Below are 22,768 nucleotides of genomic sequence, written 5' to 3' on the forward strand. Positions count from 1 at the left end.
GTAGTTGCTATGTCTGATGCTAGTTTTTAAAATCCATCAGTACACGTAGAAGTTAGGGTTATTTAATATCTTTATTAGCTGATTTCTAAAAGAAGTTTAAGTTCCAAGACATCGTTAGCCTTATTATACGTACAGAATTTGGCTTTTCATGTGGGCCGTCTTAGGTATGCTCATTGCAGACAAGACTTGTGAGTATTCCGCTTTGCGTGTAACGGCATAGTTTTCTAGTCTTACAGTTCAAGATAAAAAATGTTGCTTGTAAGTTATAATTTTAAAGAATTGTTTCCCTGTGTTCTTTTTTTTTTTTTTTTTGGCATCTCTACAAGTTTTCATTCCTTTTGGTGAGGCATGTTAAACAAACTTAATTTCAATTCTCATTCAGACATGTAGGTAGAAGTCTGTGAAAGTTACAAGTTTTACACAGTACATATATACGCATTATTGTAGTGCACTAAAGACTCATCCCTTCTTTTGCTTCTTTCATCATGCTCTACAGTACATTCACTTATCATTTTGATGTTGAGTGCAAAGGACTGTGCTGCATGCATTGAGCATCTTTCTACAAGTTGTTTTTGCTGATGTGCTATTTCACATATCACAGGCCTTATTTTTTGAACATTTGAGCAAAAGAAACAGATGAAACCTCATACAAAACCCTCCAAAATATGAAAATGTGGGGTTTATTTGTGTTATTGCTCTTCTTTGGGAAACATATGTATTAAAGGTAAGGTCAGTTTATTGATTTAAACCACATTATACATAAAAATGTATTAAACTTTGGAAGGCATTGCTCTTGAAAGGAAAGATTTTAACTTGTGGAAAGAAATACTTGGTCTAGAAGTGCTAGAAAGATTAAAATTATTCCCAAGTTTTTGGAATATGGGAATATAATTTTCTGAAGGTATTTTATGCAAAATTAGACCGGTCTAAAGCTTTGATATTATAATTTTCTAGGATCTTATGGTTGGTGATGAGGCGAGTGAATTACGCTCAATGTTAGAAGTTAACTACCCTATGGAGAATGGCATAGTACGGAATTGGGATGACATGAAACACCTGTGGGACTATACGTTTGGACCAGAGAAACTTAACATAGATACCAGAAACTGTAAAATCTTACTCACAGAACCCCCCATGAACCCAACCAAAAACAGAGAGAAGATTGTAGAGGTAAGTTTTTAGATAGGATATTGCATGTGTTTCTTATCTTTTTCCTGAAAGTGTTCTTTCTTTTATCTTACTGTTGCTGTAAAAGATAAAGGGAATACAAAGAACTGTTATTTTCTCCCAGATCTTGTTTACTGAGCACCTACTTGTGCGGACCATTATTTCTGAGTAGGCTCTGTTGGTAAATAAGACAGAGTCCTGCTGCCGTGGAGCTTGCGTTCTAGCAGGGAAAACAGACCCCAAAAAGTGACTTAACTGAGTGGTTTGTTAGAAGATGATAGATGCTAAAAGGGGGGGGGGGAGGTTAAAGGAGATGGGGAGTCGGGGAAGGTTGTGTTTGTACACGGGGTATGGTAGGAGCCCTGCGTGAGAAGGTGATGTTTAAACAGAGACGTGGAGGGAGTTGGCCAGGATATATGGGGGCGAGCATTTCGGGCAGAGGAAGGAGTCAGAGTAAAGGTCTGAAAATAAGCGCAAGCCTGGCATGTAGAAGAGTCAGCAAGGACGCCAGTGTGGGAGACAAGCAAGAGGTGAAGTCAAAGAAGTAACAGACCCAGGTCATCTAGGTTCTTACCGGGAATTAGACTTTTACTTCAAGTAAAACGAAGGGCTCTTAAGGGAAGGGGCATGTTCAGATTTAGGGTTTTGTGGCTGCTGTGTTGAGAGTAGGTCATAGGAAGGCAAGGGTTGGGAGAGAGACCAGTTTGGAGACTTTTTCAACTATCTAGGCAAAAGATAATTGTTGTTAGGATTAGGGGTAATGGCAGTGGAAGTAATGAGAAGTGGCCAAATATGGATCTGTTTTGAGGGTAGGGCTGAGAATTTTCTGGTGTATTAGATAGGTGTAAGAGGGGGGTGGCGCCGGAGATTGTGACTTGAGCAGCTGGAGGACAGGTCACCATCATAAGTTGGTTGGAAAAGACTGAGAAAGGTAGAACAGGATGGGGGGTGGGGGCAGAGATGGATCAGGAGTTCAGTTTTGAACATGTTAGGTCCTCATTAGACATCTAAGCAAAAATGTCAGGTGTGTGTGTGTATGTATGAATGAATGAATGAATATATGATTAAGTTCAGGAGAACAGTACGAGACTGAGGATGCAAACTGAGGAGTCATCAGGATACAGATAACAGGGCTCACCAAGGAAGTGACGGTGGATGGGGGTGAGAGGGCTGAGGGCCGGGGGCAGGAGGAATGGTTGAAAAGGTTCCTTAGATAAGCAATTCGAGAGAGTAAGAAGTCCACATTCTCAGTAGTTTGTGTAAGTAACTTTTCAAGGTTGTCTTTCATTTTGTCGTATAAGGCAGAAACTTAATAACTTTGTATTTCAGTAGCTTTCAGTTACTACTTAACATAAATATTTTATATCATTCTTTGTGTTTAAATGTTGATGGAAATTTTGGAAGGGATTCAGGAGAGATTGTTTTTAGACAATATTTTTAAAGTCTGGATTAAAACTCAATTTTTGTATTAAGTGTTTTAAAAATGTGAGATCATGGTTTTAGGTACAGATTCCATATCATTCCTTATGGTTCATGTTTTATTTTTTTTCCCTTCTAGAGATACCCCTAAAAATGTGAAAGATGGCTTTACTGTATTAGTTTATATCTTAATTTATTTTACACTTTCTGAATTATTGAAAACCACTAATACTTTGTGATGGATAAGTGGTCATTTATAATTGCTATTTATTTTTAGCAACACATTACAAAATCAGAGTGTAGACACAGAAAGCTCTTTTGGAAAGCAACGTGATATCTAAATGAAAACCAAAATGTCTTTCAGATAAAAAGTTAGGGAGATGACACTGTACCTGGGTCCCTTTTACTACTTGACTAAGATACGCATGTGCAAAAGTGACAAGAATCGGTCTCACTGTGCTCTAAGGTCTCACCTTCTTTTAATGCCCCCTCGTTTTTCCTTGAGAGTGCAAATTTGGCTGTGGCCAGTAATGCTTTAATCTCTTAGATTATATACTTTAATCTCTTCCAGAATGTTGTTTTGGTACTGCAAATACTTTTTAATGATCTTACAAGTAAAAACAAATTCTAACAGACTTTCAAGTCCATAAATGCAAGAAGCCATTTTCATCCCTGTGGAGAGGGAATAAAGGAAGATGGAATAGAATACAGTTAGAATATCAGTTGCTAACTGATGAGTGTGTGTTTCAGAGTTATAAAATTTAAATTCTGTATAATTGTAATTGGTCAGTTGTAAAATTTCTAAATATGTAGATATTCAGAACGGTAGTCAGCCCTGCTAGTCAAGGAATGCTCAGTATAGACGACAGAAAACATCCTTACGGTGTCCCCAGCCAGCCTGTACTACAGGTAGTGAGTGAGGCATGATTCCGACTAGAGAGGACGACTAGAGAGGACGCTCGCACACTCCTCCTCCCTCCAGTGTAGTTCAGCCGAGAGTGGACCTACAGCCTGGGCTCCGGTGGGGAGGGCGGGCTCAGTAGCTAGGCAGTTCGGAATCTGCCTGCATTCAGGGACTTGTGCATTTATTTTTGTCTTTCTGCCCTGCTATTTTACTACTTTTTTTTTAACTGCTAGAGGTAGTTGATCTTTGAATTAAAGGATAATTCCCTTAAGGGACATCAAATGCAGAAAGCTTTCTTTCACTCTAATTAGCCACTAACTAAAACACTCAGGAATCTTTGGTTTTGTAGCACTTACGAAATGCTTGGGGACCCAGGATATATCTAAAAATCTGCCCTAAAATTGAAGCTCTGTGACGGTAGAAGTTAATAGATGCAAAGACAGCTAAAGAGAATGGAGGACTCTCTTAGGTCTCCTATATTTTGGCCAAAAACATAAATAACTAGAAGATGTAACTTGTAAATACCAACTTTTTTTCCTTTTGTATTTTTAGGTAATGTTTGAAACGTACCAGTTTTCTGGTGTGTATGTAGCCATCCAAGCCGTTCTGACTTTATATGCTCAAGGTAGGTGAAGCTTCACTTTTAGAATAATCAATTCAGCGGGCATTTGTTATGTTTTATATCAAAGAACTTTGGTTTGTCAGTGTTGTAAATCAGAAAAAAGCACAGTAATTATATTTTTATTTAGATATTTTCAAATATTCAGATATTTTTACAATTTCTAAAATTTGTCAAATAAAATACATATATTTTAATTTCCTAAGTATAAAAGGATTTCTCAATATTTAAAAAAGTAGCAGGTTCCCTCCTTTAGGTCATTTTGAAGTAAACATTTTGTATGCAGTGGAGAATGAACGTGGAATTTGCCCTCAGAATTGGCAGTTAAAAAAAAAAATCTAAAAAGTTCATATAAAAGCATGCTTGGGAGACACACAATAAATACAAAGAAGAAGGCAGACATTTGGGAGTGCCTGCCTAACTTCTGAGGTGTAGATTTAGTAGAGGGGGGTACTGTGTTTTCCTGGGACTGCTATTAGTAACTGACTCCCTGTCTATCAGAAATAAAACGTTGGCCGCCCTGGCTGGGTGGCTCAGTTGATTGGAGCATCGTCCTGTACACCAGAAAGGTTGTGGGTTTGATTCCAGGTCAGGGCACATACAGGAGGCAACTGATCAATGTCTGTCTCTGTCTGTCTGTCTCTTTTCCCACCCTCTCCTCCCTCCCCCTCTTTCTCCCTTTCTCCTCCCCAGCCCCCTCAAATCAATTTTTAAAAATCTGTCTGTCCTTAGGAGGATTAAAATATTGGCCTTGTGGGGGAGAGCTCTTGTGATGGTCTTACTGAGAACTGTGGGGCCGGCTGTCGGATAGGTGCTGCGAGTCCGTGAGGCACTTGAAATGTAAAGATAACCTCTAGTCTCTCTGGGGAAAAGAAAAAGAAACAAATCATTTTGATTCAGCAAATTTAAGAGAAGGTTTCTGAAGGAGGTGACACCTATGTCTCAAGCCGTAGTACTTCAGCAGTGTGTATGACGTACTTAGAAAACACACTTTAATGTTAAATCTGATCATATACATGGATTAGTAAAAATCACCTTGTAAAAATACGTACATAGTGGGGTTTTAAAAGTTGTCTTTAGTACTACATATCGCTACTTAGAAAATACTTAGGGGAACTAAGTGTGGCGTGTGCCTTACACTGTTGAGTGTAGAGGATCAGGCAACGGGGAAGCTAGACGTGGGGACCAAGATTAAGATGGAAAGGAAGATAAAGTATTGCACTGAGCGTTAAGGACTGGGGTTTTCCAGTCCCAGGTCTCAGGGTCTGTTTCTTGCCGTTTCCTCGGGTAACACATGATTAGACTAAAAGTGTCGCAAGAGACATGTGAGAGAATACTGATTTTCGTGTCTGTAATATTAGTAACACACTTCAAAATAACAAATAAAGGAATGCTGGCTTCTAGACCATTACAATTGGTGAAGTTTCTAGCTTGGCTTCTATACTAGTACTCGAAATTTGCTGGCTTTGATTTTTCTGACTTGACTTTATTTAAAATGTCACAATTCTTCCACAGGTTTATTGACTGGAGTAGTAGTGGACTCTGGAGATGGTGTGACTCACATTTGCCCAGTTTATGAAGGCTTTTCTCTCCCTCACCTTACCAGAAGACTGGATATTGCTGGGAGGGATATTACCAGATACCTTATCAAGGTAAGGAAAAGAAAATGTTGTAGAAACTAGATTTTTGGCCCTACCTGGGGTGGCTCAGTGGATTGAGCACTGGCCTGCGAACCAAAAGGTCACTGGTTTGATTTCCGGTCAGGGCACATGCCTGGGTTGTGGGCCAGGTCCCCAGTTGGGAGTGTGCAAGAAGCAACCAATGGATGTTTCTCTCACACATCAATGCTTCTCTCCCTTTCTTTCTTCCTCCCTTCCCCTCTCTCTAAAAAATAAATAAATAAATTTTTAAAGGAGATTAGATTTTGTAGTTTGTGTTTACTGACTTAAAACAAAGTTGAATGTATCTCAGGATTCTAGCAAATCTCCATCACTAGAGAAATGGCCCAACTACTCCATTATTCATATAAAAATCCATATGAGATTTATACACATGATCTTTGGTATACTAATGAGAATATATTATTTCATTACATGATTATATTGCTATTCCTAAGGAAGAGGTGGAGAGGTATTTCAAAGTTGGAAGAGACACTGAAAATGCCTTGAACAACTTAGGTAGCCTTTTCTGCCATAAAACCTTTCTTTGAACAGATCCACGTTAAAGCTGTACTCTTGGTTGGGTGGAGTGTTCTTGTCCTGCCCCACAAAGTATACCGATAGCAAATTAATGATATTTGACAAAAAAATAGGGCCCAGATGTGCCTGACTTTAATATTGAGCAGTTTTCATGGAATATATTCCATTTTCAGTGTTTACTATTTTAAAGTTTACTTCTGGTAGTAATTACACTTTTCTTTAAAACATTGCTGGAGAAAGTACATGAGGCTGCTGTTTAGAGGCCTGTGTGTGTTTTTTTAATGTTAAAAAAAGGTTGGAGTTATTGTCTGTACCAGATTTCTGTAGTTACTGAATGTTCTCTGGGTCAGTGGCTCTCAACCAGCGACGATGCCCCCTTTCAGGGACGTTTTGCAACGTCTGGAGACGTGTTTTGGATGTGACCACTGCAGGAATGCTGTTAACATCCTGTAGCGAACAAGGCACCGTGCAGCCAGCAGCCCCACAGCAAAGAACTACAGTGTGCACAGTGTCGCTGGGGCTGCTGTGGTGAAACCGGTGTGTGGTGGTGGTGTGTGTGCAACACTTTGGGCCACACTGATACCGGTTCCTGTAGTCTCCAGTTAGAGCACACAGAGAAGAGATGAGAAGTTAATGAGAGTTACAATACACTCGTTCTGGGCCAAAGCTCTGTCTTAGAGTCACCACCAAAGGGATTTCTAAGCGTGTTCTTCTGAACATAAACAGAGAATAGAGGATTTGCAATTTAAGAGTTTTTACATGAAAAGTTCAGTTGTCTATATGTGCATATTATGGGTTTTCTTTTGAATTCTTATGTTTATTTGAGCCAAACCTGAGGATCTGCCAGGAAACAGAATCTCAGTGCTCCCTGAGGCTGTCTTTCTTTCCTGTCAGCAGGTTGGATTTTCTTACTCATTTGTTTAACATGCTATCCCTGATCTAGCATGTGTCAGACATTAAACTATTTCAGTGGAAGCTAGGGATAACACTTTCTAAGACCTAGGAATATCATGTGTATGGTATGGATTGGGCAAATTGCAGATAATAAGAATTTAGTACTAAAATAATATTTATTAATAGACTTGAATGTTTATCAAAACTGTCTAACATAAGTACTCAAACAGTACCCTTTTTGAAAACTAGCTTGTTTTTCTAGCTTGTTTTACCCGTTTATTATTTGTGACCTTTTGATTTTGTTACTCTGAAACTTCTCTGCAAAACTGAAATATAAGTTCTGAGGCAGTGATATCCCTGCTTCTGAAATATTCAGTAAGAACAAAAGATCCACTACCTATTGCATTCGTTATTGATGTGACATATTTAGTGAGTAATAATAGCTTTTGCAGAGTTGAACTCATTCAGATTAATTGTGAATTTACTATTTTCTTGTGTCAGCTGCTTCTGTTGAGAGGATACGCCTTCAACCATTCTGCAGATTTTGAAACGGTTCGCATGATTAAAGAAAAATTGTGTTATGTGGGGTATAATATTGAGCAAGAGCAGAAACTGGCCTTAGAAACCACAGTATTAGTTGAATCTTACACAGTAAGTATTTCCATATGTGTGGTTTTTAAAACGAACAACCATGATTGTTGGTGTTTGCTAAAGGAGGTTTTCTTGGAGTCCAGTATTTTTGCTTTGGGCTGTTCTAGTATGTATGTGTGTGACCTTTGATGCCTTTTTACATTAAGATTCTATGATTTAATCTAGGACATCATACAATGTGAAATAAAGCAAGAAACATAAATTGCTTTTCTACCTTAGGATACAATTAGGAGATGTTATTTTGAGATTCCATTATGTAGAATAGCATTTTCAACATGTGTTTTACAGAATGTTATGTTACTGAAATGTAAATAGGCATTTTACAAAAAATTGAAGTGGGGGTTACATTGTCAAATAAGTTTGGGAGAGAGTCAGTTTTGCTTTACTGCAGAGCTTCTCGGAGCTTTTAATCCGTTAATGTGTGTGACTGTGGGAATGTACTTTACCTGTTTCTCAGTCTTAGACTGCAGAACTCTAGCGTTTCATGGGGCTACAAATACTCTTTGGGAAGTGGTCATTCTAGAGCAGTATTGCTTTAATTATTCAGTAGGTGGCAGTCTTTTCCTGACTTAGTATTTTCTTAATCAGAGCTTGATGAAAACAAATGTGAACTTGAAATTGTAACTAATGAGACTTAGAACCTTGTTATAGCTTGTACCAGGGGAGTTGATCCTACCTGAACAATGTATTCCTATCTTAAGTCTGTGATATTCATCTGGGTATCAAGTACTTCCAGATCTCATCTTTGACCTAGTTATTACTAAGATGAAATTGAGGAATAGGCAGTAAAAGCAAATATTCTTAAACCATTTAATTCATGTTAGCTCTGTGTATCACAAATATGTATGAAATAGTCATTTAAAAATACGTATAAACTTATATAAGTTATATTGTTTTATTTTTAAAAGATACTGATCCAAGTAGTCAGTAATCCAATACTTGAAAACTTAATGGTCTCCAGATTTGCTCTGGGAGGTTTTTTCCTGAAGCTTTCTTGACAGTACCTCTAGATTTACAGATTTTTATCTACTTGACTTTTTTGGAAGAAAGTGGCATGAGGCAAAGGATGAGGGAACTAAAACTGTAAGGCATGTTTTAATTTAATTTCCTCCTTTCTTAAAGAATTTGAGGTAGGTTATAAGTATGTATGCAACAGAAAAGAAGCAGTAAACTGGTAAGTGAAGAGGGGAATGGGTGCACAAATAAAGGATAGGGTAGGACTTGATGCAAAGGAACAGGAATCATACAGTCCTAACGGTTCCTGGGGGTAGGTAGTTCCTAGGGCAGGTGACCCCAGTGGGGCCAGTAGCCAGAATGTCCAGGGAAGTCACACCATAGGAAAGGCTGGAAATACAAGGTAAAGAGATTTTGCTAAAAACAGTCTTCCATGTGCAATTTTCCCAGCTATCTTGTGTAATTTCATGTGATTTTTAATCTCATCTGATAGTTTTATTTTTTTAAGGGTGAATGTTTGGACCAGTATCTTTTTTTGTTTTTAGAAATTTGATAGAATTCATAAAAAGATAATTCTGGAGTTTTTAAAAAATGATTACTTTGCACATATCTGTAAACAATTATAGCAAACATGGAGTAAATGTTTTAAAGAACTTGCTTTGTGTGAGTTTGTTGTATTGGAAAGTCAGTTTTGGAATCTAAATGAATACACTGTTTGAAATATTAGTGTAAAACTAATTCTACTATCTCAGAAAGAAATGTGTCAGATGCAGCATCTGCAACCATGCTTGTTACTTAGGTCAGTCCAGTGAATTGTGAGGTAGTTTAAGAGAGGGAGTTTTTAACATTTTTCCTTTAATTAAATATAAACAAAATGTAACTTAGGAGTTTTTTGCACAAGGTCATATAACGATTTCTGACCTTGTTTCAATCTTATTTGCTTAAAGTTATATCTATCTGTTATTATTTAAAATGTAATAGGACCTAGTAAGAAGGACACAAAGAATTACCCAATAAAAAATGGTCTACATCAGTTTCTTAAAACTTTTTTGATCATAAAGCATTTTTCAGATTAAATGACTTGACAGAAGTTTCACATGTGGTAAAAGTAAGTGTTTTGCTAGCAAAATAAAGTTTCACGTAGTAATTATCCAGTAAAAGTTATTAAAAATTTTTAACTGAATATGTTTAGGCTACATGGTAAAAATATTTATGAAATTACAAATGTGTTAAAATAATAAGAGAAGCAGAAGCAGCGTCAACACCAGGTATGATCAAAACGCAGTGGCTGATTAATGCTGCCTGTTTGTGCTCAGCGGCACACCAGTGGAAGGAACATTGTGCACGCAGGCATTGGTGATTTCCCCAGGGAATTCCTGATGCCTTGGGGCAAGACATACCATTTTAAAAAGCAGAACAGAGTATGATAATAAAAACAATGATCTAAATGTATTTTATTTTACCTTTTTTTCAAAAATATATTTTGGGAGAAGTATGTTGCTGATGTGTGTTTAAAAGTACTGGTGCCCTGGAAAACACTGGAAAATTTTTTAATCTTTTGCTGACTAATACCTGGTTAATCTTGGTTTCTAGCTCCCGGATGGCCGCATTATCAAAGTTGGGGGAGAGAGATTTGAAGCACCGGAAGCTCTGTTTCAGCCTCACTTGATCAATGTTGAGGGAGTGGGTGTTGCTGAATTGCTTTTTAACACAATCCAGGCGGCTGACATTGACACCAGGTATGTTAGAAATGGTGGTTTCCGAGTTATTTATCAGAAATAGGCGGAATATAAATAGTTGGAATGACCAAGTTGTCTGTTACCTCGTTGGTGTTTTTGAGTAGATAAGGCAAATAATTTTTTGTTTGGATGGCCGTCAGCGTTTACCACGTGATGTCATTGTGCCTCAGAAACCATTTTAAACTTTTTATTCGAGATCATTTAAAACTTAAAAGTTGCTAGAATAATAAAGAGAACTCACACATACTCTTTATCCATTTTCCTATTTTACTGATCTTCTACATGTTTGTTTTATTAACTCCTCTCTTTTTTCTTGGGCTGTTTGAGAGTAGGATGAATGTATAAATCCTCCTTACTCCTTAATTCTCCTTGTGGTTTGTAAGAATGAAAATGCTCCCTTACGTAGCCACAGTGTAGTTATCCAGTACAGGAGATTGATTGCTGGTAACACTTTCATCTACCTTCCACGTTTCAGTTTTGTCCACTGTCCTAGCAACGTCCTTTATGCAGTTGTTCTCTTTTCTCCAGTAAAGGGTCAAGTCGAGCACCGCACATTGTAGTAGTCGGCACGGCTCTTCGTCACTTTTACCTGCTACCAGGCCTCAGGTGTCATAACACTGATGTCTTTGCAGAGTGCACACCAATTATTTTAGAGAATTTTTCTCAATTTGGGTTTAAATAATTTCTCATGATTAGATTCAGGTTGTGCATTTTGGGCAAAAATAGTGCTTATGTGATGTGTCCCTCTCAGGGTATCACATCCAGACGCGGTGTCTGTTCCTTATTGGAGATGTTAGTGTTAAGCTCTTAATGAGGTTTCCTCTTTGCTCCACTGTATAGTCGTCTCTTTGTCCTTTCCTGATTTGTAAGTAATTTGTGGGAAAAGACAGATTTGTAAATCTCCTGTTCCACTCCAGACTCTGCCCTCCACTTCTTTTAGCATTTATTGGTGATTCTTGCCTAATTCTGTTTTTATTGTGATTTGTGCAAGAAGGTGATTTTCTAATTCCATCATTCCTTCCATATTTATTAGTTGGCCATTCAAGCAAAAGGAACTGCTTTCCCTTCTCCCTTGTTTTGTTTATCATCAGTATGGATTCATGATTTTTTACAGTGGATTATAATTTATTATACTGTCTTTATTTTGCTGCTCAAATTGTTCCTTATTTCGCCAGTTAGAGCCCCTTCAGGGAGGCTTTGTGTCCTTTGATGTGTGTGCCTCCATCTTTTGTTGAGCACATTCTGTTGTGGGGCACAGGATATTCCTGGCTCGTGTTTAACTTTGTTTTTTGAATAGGTAGACATTAACAGTATAGTCAAAACTACGTTAAAAAGTCTATGTGGAAGTAGCACTCTCCGCACCCCCTGTCTCCCACCCTAGTCCTCTCCTCCCTCACATAAGTGAATGGTCTCAATAGTTTCAGATTTATCCTTTCTGTGGTTCTTATTTTCTCTTACATGAGAGGTATAGTATACTATAAATACTCTAGCACTTTCCTTTGTTGTTTGTTTGTTTGTTTTTGCTTTACTATATCCTAAAGAGGCCTATACCATTTCCTAGAGATTGTCCTCATTCTTTTTTCCAGCTGTATTCATTCTTTTCCTTTTCCAGTGTATACATACCACGTTTAGTCAACGAATCTTAGTTGTGCAGGTAGTTTCCAGTATTTGTGTTGACAAATAATGCTGCAAATAATAACCTTGTGCCCACTGTATTTTTGTAGTGTTGGGCATGTGTAGTCTGCAGGTATTTCTAGACGGGGAGTTTTGGGGTCGAGGGCTAAGTGCAGGTGGTTTCGTTATTGCTCATCATTCCCACCAGTCACATACGCGGGTGCCTGTGTCCCCACAGTTTGTTCGGTGTGTCAGCCTCTTGCATGCCGGTCTGGTGAGTGACAAATGACAGCTCGGCATCCTTTTTATTTGCATCTCTCTTAAGAGTGAAGTGGAACATAATTTTTCTATGATTAGGGCCATTTTTATATCTTTTTTTAGTAAATTACCTGTTCGTGGTTTTTGCCTGTTCTTCTATAGAATTTTTGTAGTTATTTTCCCTCAGTTTTTAAAAGTTATTTTTATATTAGCTCTGTGTTAACTGTCACAGATATATTCTCCTAATTTACTATTTGTCTCTTGCTTATGGTGCTTTTAGCCATACAGAAACTTGTTTTTATTCAGTTGTATAAAAAGATATATATACTTTCTTTGATCGCGTCTAGCGTTTGAGTCATAGTTAGAAAGCCCTCTTCTACACACAGATTATTGAGGAATTCACTCAGAAGCATTTTGTAAAGCAAGTGTTTCCTTGCTTGTTTGTTTAACCCTGAATTAAATACCCACCTAAATTTTGTGGGATGGCTGGGGAGCTGGATAACAATGGAAATTAATAAAAATAGCAATTGGCCCAGATGAATCTGTAAATCTAATGGAAGATAGAAAATCTAATCTAGACATCATAATTATACATTTTCATAATAGGAATTAGATAGATGCTTTTGTCCTTTGATTTAATGATCATTAACAGCAAAGTTGTATTTAAAAGTGGATTCCTGTTTAGGAATTAGGCATTCCTAAAACCCTGGAGTCGAATTCAGTACCCTCTCCATAGACCCAGCATTGGCAGGGAACACAGCTCAGAATTGTGTGTGTCTGTGTGTTCTCCATATTGAGAGTGTACACGCAAATGCTAGTGGGCACATACCACATGTGGCCATATTTCACCTGCTTGCCTTGTGCTACACTCAAATGCCTACTCCTGCAATTAAAAACAAAAACACTGTTCTTCTAGAAGCTAGAATTACAGCAGCCTGAGCCACTGAGAACCTGGGAGTAAGTTAAAACACAGAAGCCAATGTGAACGAAGCCAAAGTAGATGTGACTCAGCTCCTGAACTTTACTGTGAGAAGAGTGCCTCAGATCCTCACTCAGATGCTGCTACTTCTACTACATATGCAGTTGTTCTAGGTTTGATTATTTGATATTACAGCCAACAGCGTATTTAAGGAAAGAAGAGAGGATTTGCTGTAGGACCCTAACATCAATCTAACCAAAAATAACAGCAACAGCCTCAGGGCAAAGGGACAAAGGGGGAAACTACAAAAGGCAGGTGGAAAAATTGAAAAGCAAGAACCGGAAACAGTAGAATACGGTTAATGAACAGCCACATCTCAGAGGCTCCAGGGAAGCACTGTGACAACACCGTCCCAATGCTAAAACCTTTTAGTATAAACTGTGTCATCATTAAAAGACTCAGTTACATTTGCAGGAAAATGTGTCATGCTTTAGAAGTATTTTCATCAAAATTATAACCTGTATTTTATGTGAAAAGAGGACTTGTTATCAAATAACGATAGTAATTGCAAACATTAAGCTCTGTGATTTACATGCTGAATTTTATTTAATTCTCCCAGCAGCCCCCTGAGGCCGCCATAAATAACAAGAACTCTGAGATACTCTTCTCCTAATCCGAATGCCCAAGTGAATACCTATTGTGTCTTTCTAGATCTGAGTTCTATAAGCACATTGTGCTCTCTGGAGGGTCTACTATGTACCCTGGGCTGCCATCACGGTTGGAACGAGAACTAAAACAGCTTTACTTAGAACGAGTTTTAAAGGGCGATGTGGAAAAGCTTTCTGTAAGTATCGGTCAATAATCCAACTGTTAACACACTTTAAAAGCCTGTAAAGTAGCTTTTGCATCTTAATAGCCACCAGAGGGCGCAGAAAGTCTTTGTAAACAAATTTCGAATGCAGTGGCGTACAGCCTTGAAGAGAGTGGAAGAACTGAATGGTTCAGGGTCATAAGCTGTGTCCCAGAATGGTCATACTCTGGTCACCTGTGTATTCAGTGGATGGAAACGACTAGGTCCCGATTGTTTGACCAGTAGCCTAGAATTGAGGTGTCTCTAAACCCGTGGGAAGAACTTCCTGTGCTGTGGAGGCATAAATGCCCCACTTGGTGGGGGTTTCTTTTTTTGTTTTTGAATTCTCAGTTATTTTCTAGCTATTACTGGCTATGTCTTACTACCCAGGTTATAAATGTTATGTCTCCAGTTCTTTTGCATCCACATTAACTATCACTGCTCCTGAAACAAATTTTAATTGGTAGTTGTTGACGTGTAGAGTAGAAAGAAAATTTTAAACTAGTATATAATCATCAATGGTCATTGTTTGACATTTTTTTCCTATAAACTGGACTATGCAGTACACTCTAGACTGTGCTCTCAACCACCAATCATTTAGTTCTAAACTGACCTCCGGGGTTTGTCTCACTGACTTTGGTCAGTGGTGTTAGATAACGAGATCGCACAGTAGAGGGCTACACATTGGAGACACTGATGTTGCATTTCTCACGTGCAACTCAGAATTGACAAGTGAAATTGAATATGAGCATGCGCACATCGAACAGATTAAAAGACTGAAAAGGAGCCATATTGTCTAAGTACTTCACTCGTTTAATTTTAATTATAAATATAAATATAATTTAAAATCAGTTTCAGGTGATCATGTATTTATTAAGCATATGAAGGGTAGGGAAAATGTAGGTTTGCAGGTGTGAGTATGTAAAACATAGTTTATTCTCACATTATTGTTAATTGAACGACTAAACAATCCTACTTTTGCCCTTTAGCCTCACCCTGTATTTGTTGAAGGCCTGGGAGCCAAACACTGGCCTAGATGCTGAGATAAACAAAACAGTGGCAAACAAAAATTAAATCCCTGCTTTTGAAGAATAATGTATCAGTAGTGATGAGCACTGAGAAGAGAAGTAAAGTAAGGCTGGGTTTAGAAAGTGGTGGGAGTTGGGGAGATGGTGTGTTCCTTTATCTGGACTAATCGGGAGTCCTCTCCAATGAGAAAACTTCTGAGCAGAGACCTGAATGGGGTGAGGGAGTGAGCCACGTGACTATCGAGGAAGAACCTTCTAGGCAGGAACAGCTGGTGCAAAAGCCCGAAGTTGGTGGGAGTGGGCGAGTGGGGCTGGAGCCCACTGAGCAATGAGAGGGCCAGGATGTGGGGTCAGAAAGGCAGTTGGGATGCAGATTTCTTTCAGCCACAGTAGGCTTTGGCTTTACTGAAATAGAAAGTCTTGAATTTTGAGCAAAGAAATGATAGGATGGGATTTGTTTTTAAAGGGTTGTTAAGACTGGTTTGAATAGGCTGTTGAGGAGGGGGAGATGGTTACGAGGCTCTGAGAGGGGGAGGAAGTGGTAGAATAGAGGAGAAGGAGTGAAATGAAATGTCTTGGAGAGTGGAAGAGAGGAGAAATACAGGGTCCTGCGGAAGTAAGGCCTGCTTGAGTATGGTTGGTAGGGTAATATATGGGTGTAATAATTTATAGGTTTAATTTGAACATTTCATGTAAAATGTCGTGATGTTCTTGAGTGTGATATTATTATGTTACAGAATTACATGCTTATGATTTTGTAGTAAAGGGGGGGGGGTGTTATTTGTGCCAGACCCTGTATAATGGGATTGCTGAGCAGACTAATAAGGGGCTCGACTGAGGCGATACATTTAAATGAAGATGATGAGTCTCTCTCCTGTAGTGTTCAGTTGCTTTAGGGCAGGTGCAAGTAGAGAGCTGATCACCCGAATTGCAGTTTCGTCAAGTGCGTGTGAGAGGGAGCGGGTGAAGTCAGCGAGGATGATGGTGGAGAGGGCACACGCACTCAAGCAGTGAGAGCAGGCATGAGGAGAAACCCCCTGCATGACTCGGGCCGGGAGCGGTGGATGGAGTAGCCCGAGAGGAGTCAGGGGCTGTGGAGTTGTGGGGAGCGGGAGAGAGAAGCAGCAATGAAGAGTAAGAACTCCTGTTACCAAATCTCCATGGTCAGGGGTCCGGAAGGTATGGGGAGAGAAACAGCAGCCAGCTGAGAAGGCGTCAAGGGCGACAGTATCCCCAGGGTAGCCCGAGCGTCCCTTAGAGCAGGAGTGGCCAAAGCACAGCCTGTGCCACACCGGCTGCCTTGTAGTAGTTTTTTGGGGAACACAGCAGGACCATTCTTTTGTATGGTATTAGCTCTCGTCACGTATCGTCCATAGCTGCCAGAGAGACCCGCAGAGCTTCGAGTACTTACTGTCTGGCCCTTTGCAGAGAAAGTTTGCTGACCGCTGCCTAGGACGGAATAGTAGTAACTCGAACAATTAAAACAGTAGGTGAGCCTCAGAGATGATAATGCTGTTTTTCTGTCATGTGTTACCAGATCCTACAGCTCATTTATGTGACATAGAGACAGTCTAGAATGGCATATTTATTTTGAGACACTGTTAGCAAAACTGCTACATCTTTTTAAGGTTTCTCTTTTAAGTGTTAACTGACCGTACAGATTGAGGTGTGTCCTTGTTAGACCGTTAATACTGGCCATAAGTATAAAACTTTTCCAACTTGTCTTTCATTCTGGATACTGTGTACATTTCTTCCAATGTTCCCAGGATTTACTTTGCCTGTATTTGGTCTTTTTTTACTTTGAGAATATTTTGTTTGGATTTGAGTAGAAATTGAGTTTTGCTCATAAAGAGCTTCAGTCTTTCTCTGTTGCCTGGGACTACATTCATAGCAGCGTCAGACCTTGAAGAGACCAGAGACGTCCTCTTCCCCGAGCTCTTCATTTAACAGCTAGCTAGCTGGCTCAGTGATGGACGCGTCTGTTCACCACCGTTTGATGGGAAAGCCGCTGCAGTCAGAGCTCTGGGATTTGAGCTCACAGTAGGACACTCTGATAGGTGCTGTTAATAATGATGGGGTAACAGGTGTAAATCAGGACTGTTTCTAAGCACACTGGCTGTGAGTTTTGGGCAAATTACAGAATGTCTCAGATACCAAATCCTGCTGTCCTACTTTACATCACAGGACTTTGTGAGAATTCAACAAGAGAATACATGGAAAAGTCATTTTTAGAAAGCACTGTGTACACGTAACCTTTTATCATCTCCTTCTTCTTTAGAAATTTAAGATCCGCATCGAAGACCCGCCCCGCAGAAAGCACATGGTGTTCCTGGGCGGCGCCGTGCTAGCAGATATCATGAAAGACAAAGACAACTTCTGGATGACCCGGCAGGAGTACCAAGAAAAGGGTGTCCGTGTGCTGGAGAAACTTGGTGTGACTGTTCGATAAACTCCAAAGCTTGTCCCCATCACACCCCTAATGCTTTCTTTTTCCCTTTATTGCCAATCTTTGAACTCACTAAACTCCAGGACATGGAAGAGGCCGCTCTTTGCCCTTTGACTGGAAAGGTCAGATTTTATTCTGGTGTCTTGGGGAATCTGTTAAATTTTTGTTCAGTGGGTAAATCTGACCGTTTGATTCAACCACTTCCTTACAAACACAAGGAGAGGGCAAAGGGTCACGTCTGCTGCTTGGTTTCTTCCTGTAGGCATTTAGATCGTTCCTGTAGGCTTCCTATTTTCACTTCACTGCTCTAATGCTGCTAGTTTTAGCACACTAGGTGGTATGCCTTTATTAGCATAAGAAAAAACCTTTTACATGTTATTGGGGTGGGGGTGGTGAGGGATGGGTGGGCAGCTGCTGAACCCTCTATGGCATTTCCTCTGTAGTGTGGCTCTTTCAACAGTTACTGGTACAGATTTAAGTACCTTAAAGCTCTAGTATTAACATTTTAGGGAAATAATAGGCTCAGAACTCAAGTGTTTTGTATGGGTTTTTGTGTAGGGGTGAGGGAAGGTTGTCTTTTGATTTTGATTTTTTTTATTTTTGAGCTTTGTTGCTCAGATGACGAGCTTTATTTACAGTACTTTGATTTGGCAGGTTTTACCCTGTTTTGGTCTGCTTGAACTGTTTCCGTATGATTTAAAAAACAAGGATAGCATCCCATTCCCTTGTGGCTTAAGGGATTTGGTTGTTTAGTATCAACCATGTTATCTGGAACTAGACTCCCTAAAATATCAATGAAAAAGTAACATGTAAAAAACACTTGGACATTTAAATTATAGATTTAAAAAGCGCTTAAGAGCTGGTGTTTTCTAAGTGCTTCTGCTTATACCAGAAGCATTAAGGTAACCCAGCGCCAAGTACCATTCTTAGAAATAAATTATTCTTTTAGTAGATAACTGACCAGTGCTTATTTAATTAGAAAAAAGTAGATACATATAAATAATTACTGGCAGTAGGTTATAATTGTGGGATTAAAAATAACATTGAAATATGGGACTTGTTGCCAGTTGGGTAATTTTCATTAGTTTTCTATTTGTTTTGATTTGAAATCTGGAAGTGGAGTAGAATTTGAATATTTAAAATGTTGGCCAGAAAAAAAAAATCAAGATTTAAATTTGTGTCTGTATTGAAAAATTAATCATAACAGCTAAATCTCAGCCATCTCTCTTATGCTTGAATATGAGTTGTTAGTAATTTTTAAATGTTCACAGACTGTCCTGCCTATTTCAGAAAATCCTATTTATGAATCCTGTCAGAATTCCTTGGTATCTAAAAAAAATATCAAATGGTACTCAGGCATGAATTCTTTCAAATTTGAAAAATAAAGTAATAAATTGTATTACACTAAGTACAAATTTCCGATTCTGGAAAAATATTTTGTTTTGTTTTTTTATTTCAAAAAATTTTATTAAAAAAGAAAGCTTTTCTTTGAAAGGAGCTTTTTTTACTTTTTTGGATAACTGAAATTGGAGAAATTATTGGCTTTAGAAAGTCTCGTGAGAAAACTTAAAAAGTCGGTTTATTTTAGTTTTCCTTATGCAGCTTCTGTTAATACTAAGTATTTTTTCTCTGTTTTACCTCAATTTGAACAAATAAAAGAAGTTTGCCTTGCATGCTGGACATGCTTCAGTACATGTGAATAGCCTGTGAAAAACATCTACTAGATTTTAGGGACCTGGATGTCAGAGTACTTTGGAATTCTAAAGTGTTCCTAAATCATGTTCTTATAAATCCCCAGTCTTCTGAGTACTTTGTAAAGGACATAAATGTAGGACCAGTACCTACTGAGCTTTCGTTTCAGGTTAAATGGGTTGACTCTTGGCCTTCGGTCCTGATTTTGTGATACGGGGACAGAAAACAACAAAGAATGGGATGGGCTCTTAAATAGACAGTGGAAGGGCATTTAATATCTGTCCTTTGAATGTAGAATTTGGGTTTAATTTCATAATCAGCTAGCAAACATGACATTAAAATGGTGGTATTAATATAGAGTATAATTTTAAATTTTTATTTTATAATTTTCCTATTCCAAGATTAAATAATGCATTTAGTACTTTTAGGGGTGGAGAGATACTGTGTTTAATTGGAGTTGTCTGGTATGCGTTTCTCGAATTAAATTTTTTTCTGCTTTAAAAGAGTCCTATTTTTAGCTCTTAAACCATTGTCATTTAAATTTCTAAAAATGATTAAAATTCTTTTCTTTTACAATTAGAATTGCCAATACCTTGACCCTGTGTTTAAGTCTTTTTCTCTAAAGTGTGGTGTCGGATGCTAACTTTCGCAGCTCCGAGCACCGTTTAACAGCGACAGGAAAGTAGTTTGTGAGCTCAGTGGCAAGTTAAATATTCTGAATTTAACATGAATACACTTTCTGATTCAGAAAATAAAATCAAATTTTTCAACGTAAATTTGAATTTTGTCTTTGTTTTTCTCTTTAGTTTCATTTTCTTATTTTTATTTTTATAAGTGCAAATAGACCAACAACTGTATGCTAGTTGTCAGGCCCGAGTTCGGTTCAGTGTTCTATTATTTGACCAAAAAAAAAAACCCTCCTTATTTCTGTTATGACTTTAAACACATAAGGGGTGGGGGGATAAATAAGAACAAATTAGAGCTACAGCTTTTATCAGAATTTTTTCCTCAAGCACAGACTGTTTTCGTTTCCCGGAAGACACGCTGGCTTTTGCAGTCGTAGGAATGGCGGATAGGCCTACGTGTCGTATGCCTCTTTTCAAGGGTATTTCCGCCCATCTGCAGACTTTAATAAAATAACCAAAGAAGGATGAAAATTTTATTAAACTGACCCTTCCTTGCTTTTATACTTGCCTTTGAGGATGGGGCTGGGAAGTAGACTCTAGTGTTTTTCCTTCAAGAACTTGCATGCTCGAACCTCATTGCTCCCTTCACGGCCAGAGTCCCCCAGGACCTCCTGAGGTTTGCCTCCGGTGTCTTACCCAGTCTCTCCTTAGCTGCTGGGAGTGGCGTGTGACAGCTTTCTCCCTGTGACAGGGGACTAGAATACTGGGCACTGCACACAGTGTCCTGTGGACAGCATGAAAGTCTCGGTGTCTGTCTTCACCCGCTGTATAACTGAGTGCGTTACTAACTATACTGATTTTAGAACCACCAAAGATACCCAATTAAAGTGAACTGGAAACTCAAGGGTTGATTTTAGTTCAGTATTTAACGTGCTGTCTAACCTTAGACTAATTGGCCAGCTGCCTACAGTACCTGGAGTATTTGTAGGCTCATTTTTTAATGTCACCTCAAATTCTGGGACCTATTAAAAGATTAACAATGCTATATACACCAGAGGTAAGTTTGGGAAGTGAGGTGCACCTGGGAAAGCATGTTCGTGTCATAAATACTCCAGTTTGTGTCATGACCAGACGGGAGAAAGCTGACTGGGTAGGAGGAAGCCGAATGATTTCCTACTTCTCTTTGGCAGAACAATTCCTGTCCTGCCTCATTTCTACACTCAGTTTCTTTCACTCACAAGAGAAGAAAAGACTGGAAAGCACTACAGATAATTTTCCTTGAAATAGAAGGAGTACTGTAAGTATGTTTGTGTTACCAGCTGACAGGTTGGACTTGGGAAGTGCAGAAACCAATCAGAAGGTTAATAATACAGTATAGTTTTCAAGTCCAGGGTAGACTCCTGAGAACCCTGCCTTTTGCTGTTAACATCAAGCTGAGCTTTTGTCTAGTGAATGGTTTTGGGGTTTTTTCCCCCAAAACTGGTAAGAAGAAAACTAGTGAGCTGCTTTGTCCCTCCTTGAATGAGGGCTTGAAAAAGTGGACCCTCACGCCCAAGAATAATAATTCTGTTCATAAAAAAGATAAATATTTGAATTTTTACATTTTGATATATAATTAATACTACAAATATTTGAAATATCACTATCAAATATTGACATTTTAAGCAATTAGTTCAGGAAATTCTGAAGTTACGACCTGCCACAATATTAATTTGGTCTTTTTGTTAAAGGAGAACCTTGATGGTGTACAGGGGTGGGGATTTTTTTTAGATCTATCAAAAAATATGCGTGAGGTAATTGCAAGGCCCATCTTCCTTCAGGAAACTAAGGGTTTCCTGAGTGAGAATTCTGTTAACAGCTCATATTTACATATTTCATGCCAACTTAGGGTTTGAAGAGTAAGAAATTTAGGCTTAAACTGAGGCTCAAATGTCAAAAATTGATAATACACATTTGACCTTCTGATTTGAAACCAATATACCTACAAATGTGTGTGTGTTTTCTTAGATTTACATATGAAGGCTTCTGGCATTAAATTTAAAAACTGTTGAAAAGGAATGTAAGTTTGAAACATAACGCTGTGATTAAGTACAAAGGAGCTTGATGATCAGTTAGGGGGACTATTTTGTTTTTATTTAGTGACTTAGGTGGGATTTAATATGTTAAGTAGCCTACAGGAAATGATGTAGCTACAGTATAATTACCTAAATTTTAACACTAGTAAAATTATGTGCCCCTCAGTGCCTTTCTCAGCATGAAGTCCAAATCACATGGAGTAGTTAAAAGTACAGGTTCCTGAGTCCCACTGTAGACCTACTACGTTTGACTGGGGCGGAAGGTTTGCCTGTTCTCCAGCTGCCCTGATGGGCTTGACCCCGCCAAACCTCTCACTCCCCTGTGGTAGGATGTTAACAGGGCAAAAAGGCTCCAGAGTAAGATCCACTACCCCCCAGGCTCACATCTGCGTGCCCTTGCCTTGCTCTGCTGAAAACTCGTGGAGCTTTTAGCAAATAGACCCAGCAGTGCATCGGGAACCAGTGCTGGAAACCAACTCAGCAGTGTTGGTCAGCTGGCATGCTCACCTGCACTGCCCCTCCCAACGAATCTTATGCCTCTGAGAAGGTTAAAGCATCATTAGTCATTTACACATTTGTGTCAACTGCAAGGAAGTTCAGTGACTCAAACCAGACACGTAGTGAAGATTAGCAACTCTGATTCAAGTGAAGGGACGGTCTGCAAGTTTGGCCTAAGGAGTGCATTGGAGATGATGGGCAGACTCCAGAGGAAAGA

General features: G+C 38.8%; 1 protein-coding gene across 1 annotated transcript in view; it reads left to right on the plus strand.

Moving 5' to 3' along the window:
- Nucleotides 1-20,128, plus strand: part of ACTR2 (actin related protein 2) — a 32,472-nt gene extending 12,344 nt beyond the window's left edge. The window contains exons 3-9 of the mRNA XM_024552711.3: nucleotides 955-1,170; nucleotides 4,043-4,115; nucleotides 5,625-5,761; nucleotides 7,703-7,852; nucleotides 10,400-10,545; nucleotides 14,048-14,180; nucleotides 17,493-20,128. Of these exons, the coding sequence (XP_024408479.1) occupies nucleotides 955-1,170; nucleotides 4,043-4,115; nucleotides 5,625-5,761; nucleotides 7,703-7,852; nucleotides 10,400-10,545; nucleotides 14,048-14,180; nucleotides 17,493-17,663 (1,026 nt within the window). The 3' untranslated portion in view covers nucleotides 17,664-20,128. The remainder of the gene's footprint in view (nucleotides 1-954; nucleotides 1,171-4,042; nucleotides 4,116-5,624; nucleotides 5,762-7,702; nucleotides 7,853-10,399; nucleotides 10,546-14,047; nucleotides 14,181-17,492) is intronic.
- The last annotated feature ends 2,640 nt before the right edge of the window (nucleotides 20,129-22,768 follow it).

Source organism: Desmodus rotundus, chromosome 5, assembly GCF_022682495.2.
Source record: "Desmodus rotundus isolate HL8 chromosome 5, HLdesRot8A.1, whole genome shotgun sequence".
NCBI classification, from domain to species: Eukaryota; Metazoa; Chordata; class Mammalia; order Chiroptera; family Phyllostomidae; genus Desmodus; species Desmodus rotundus.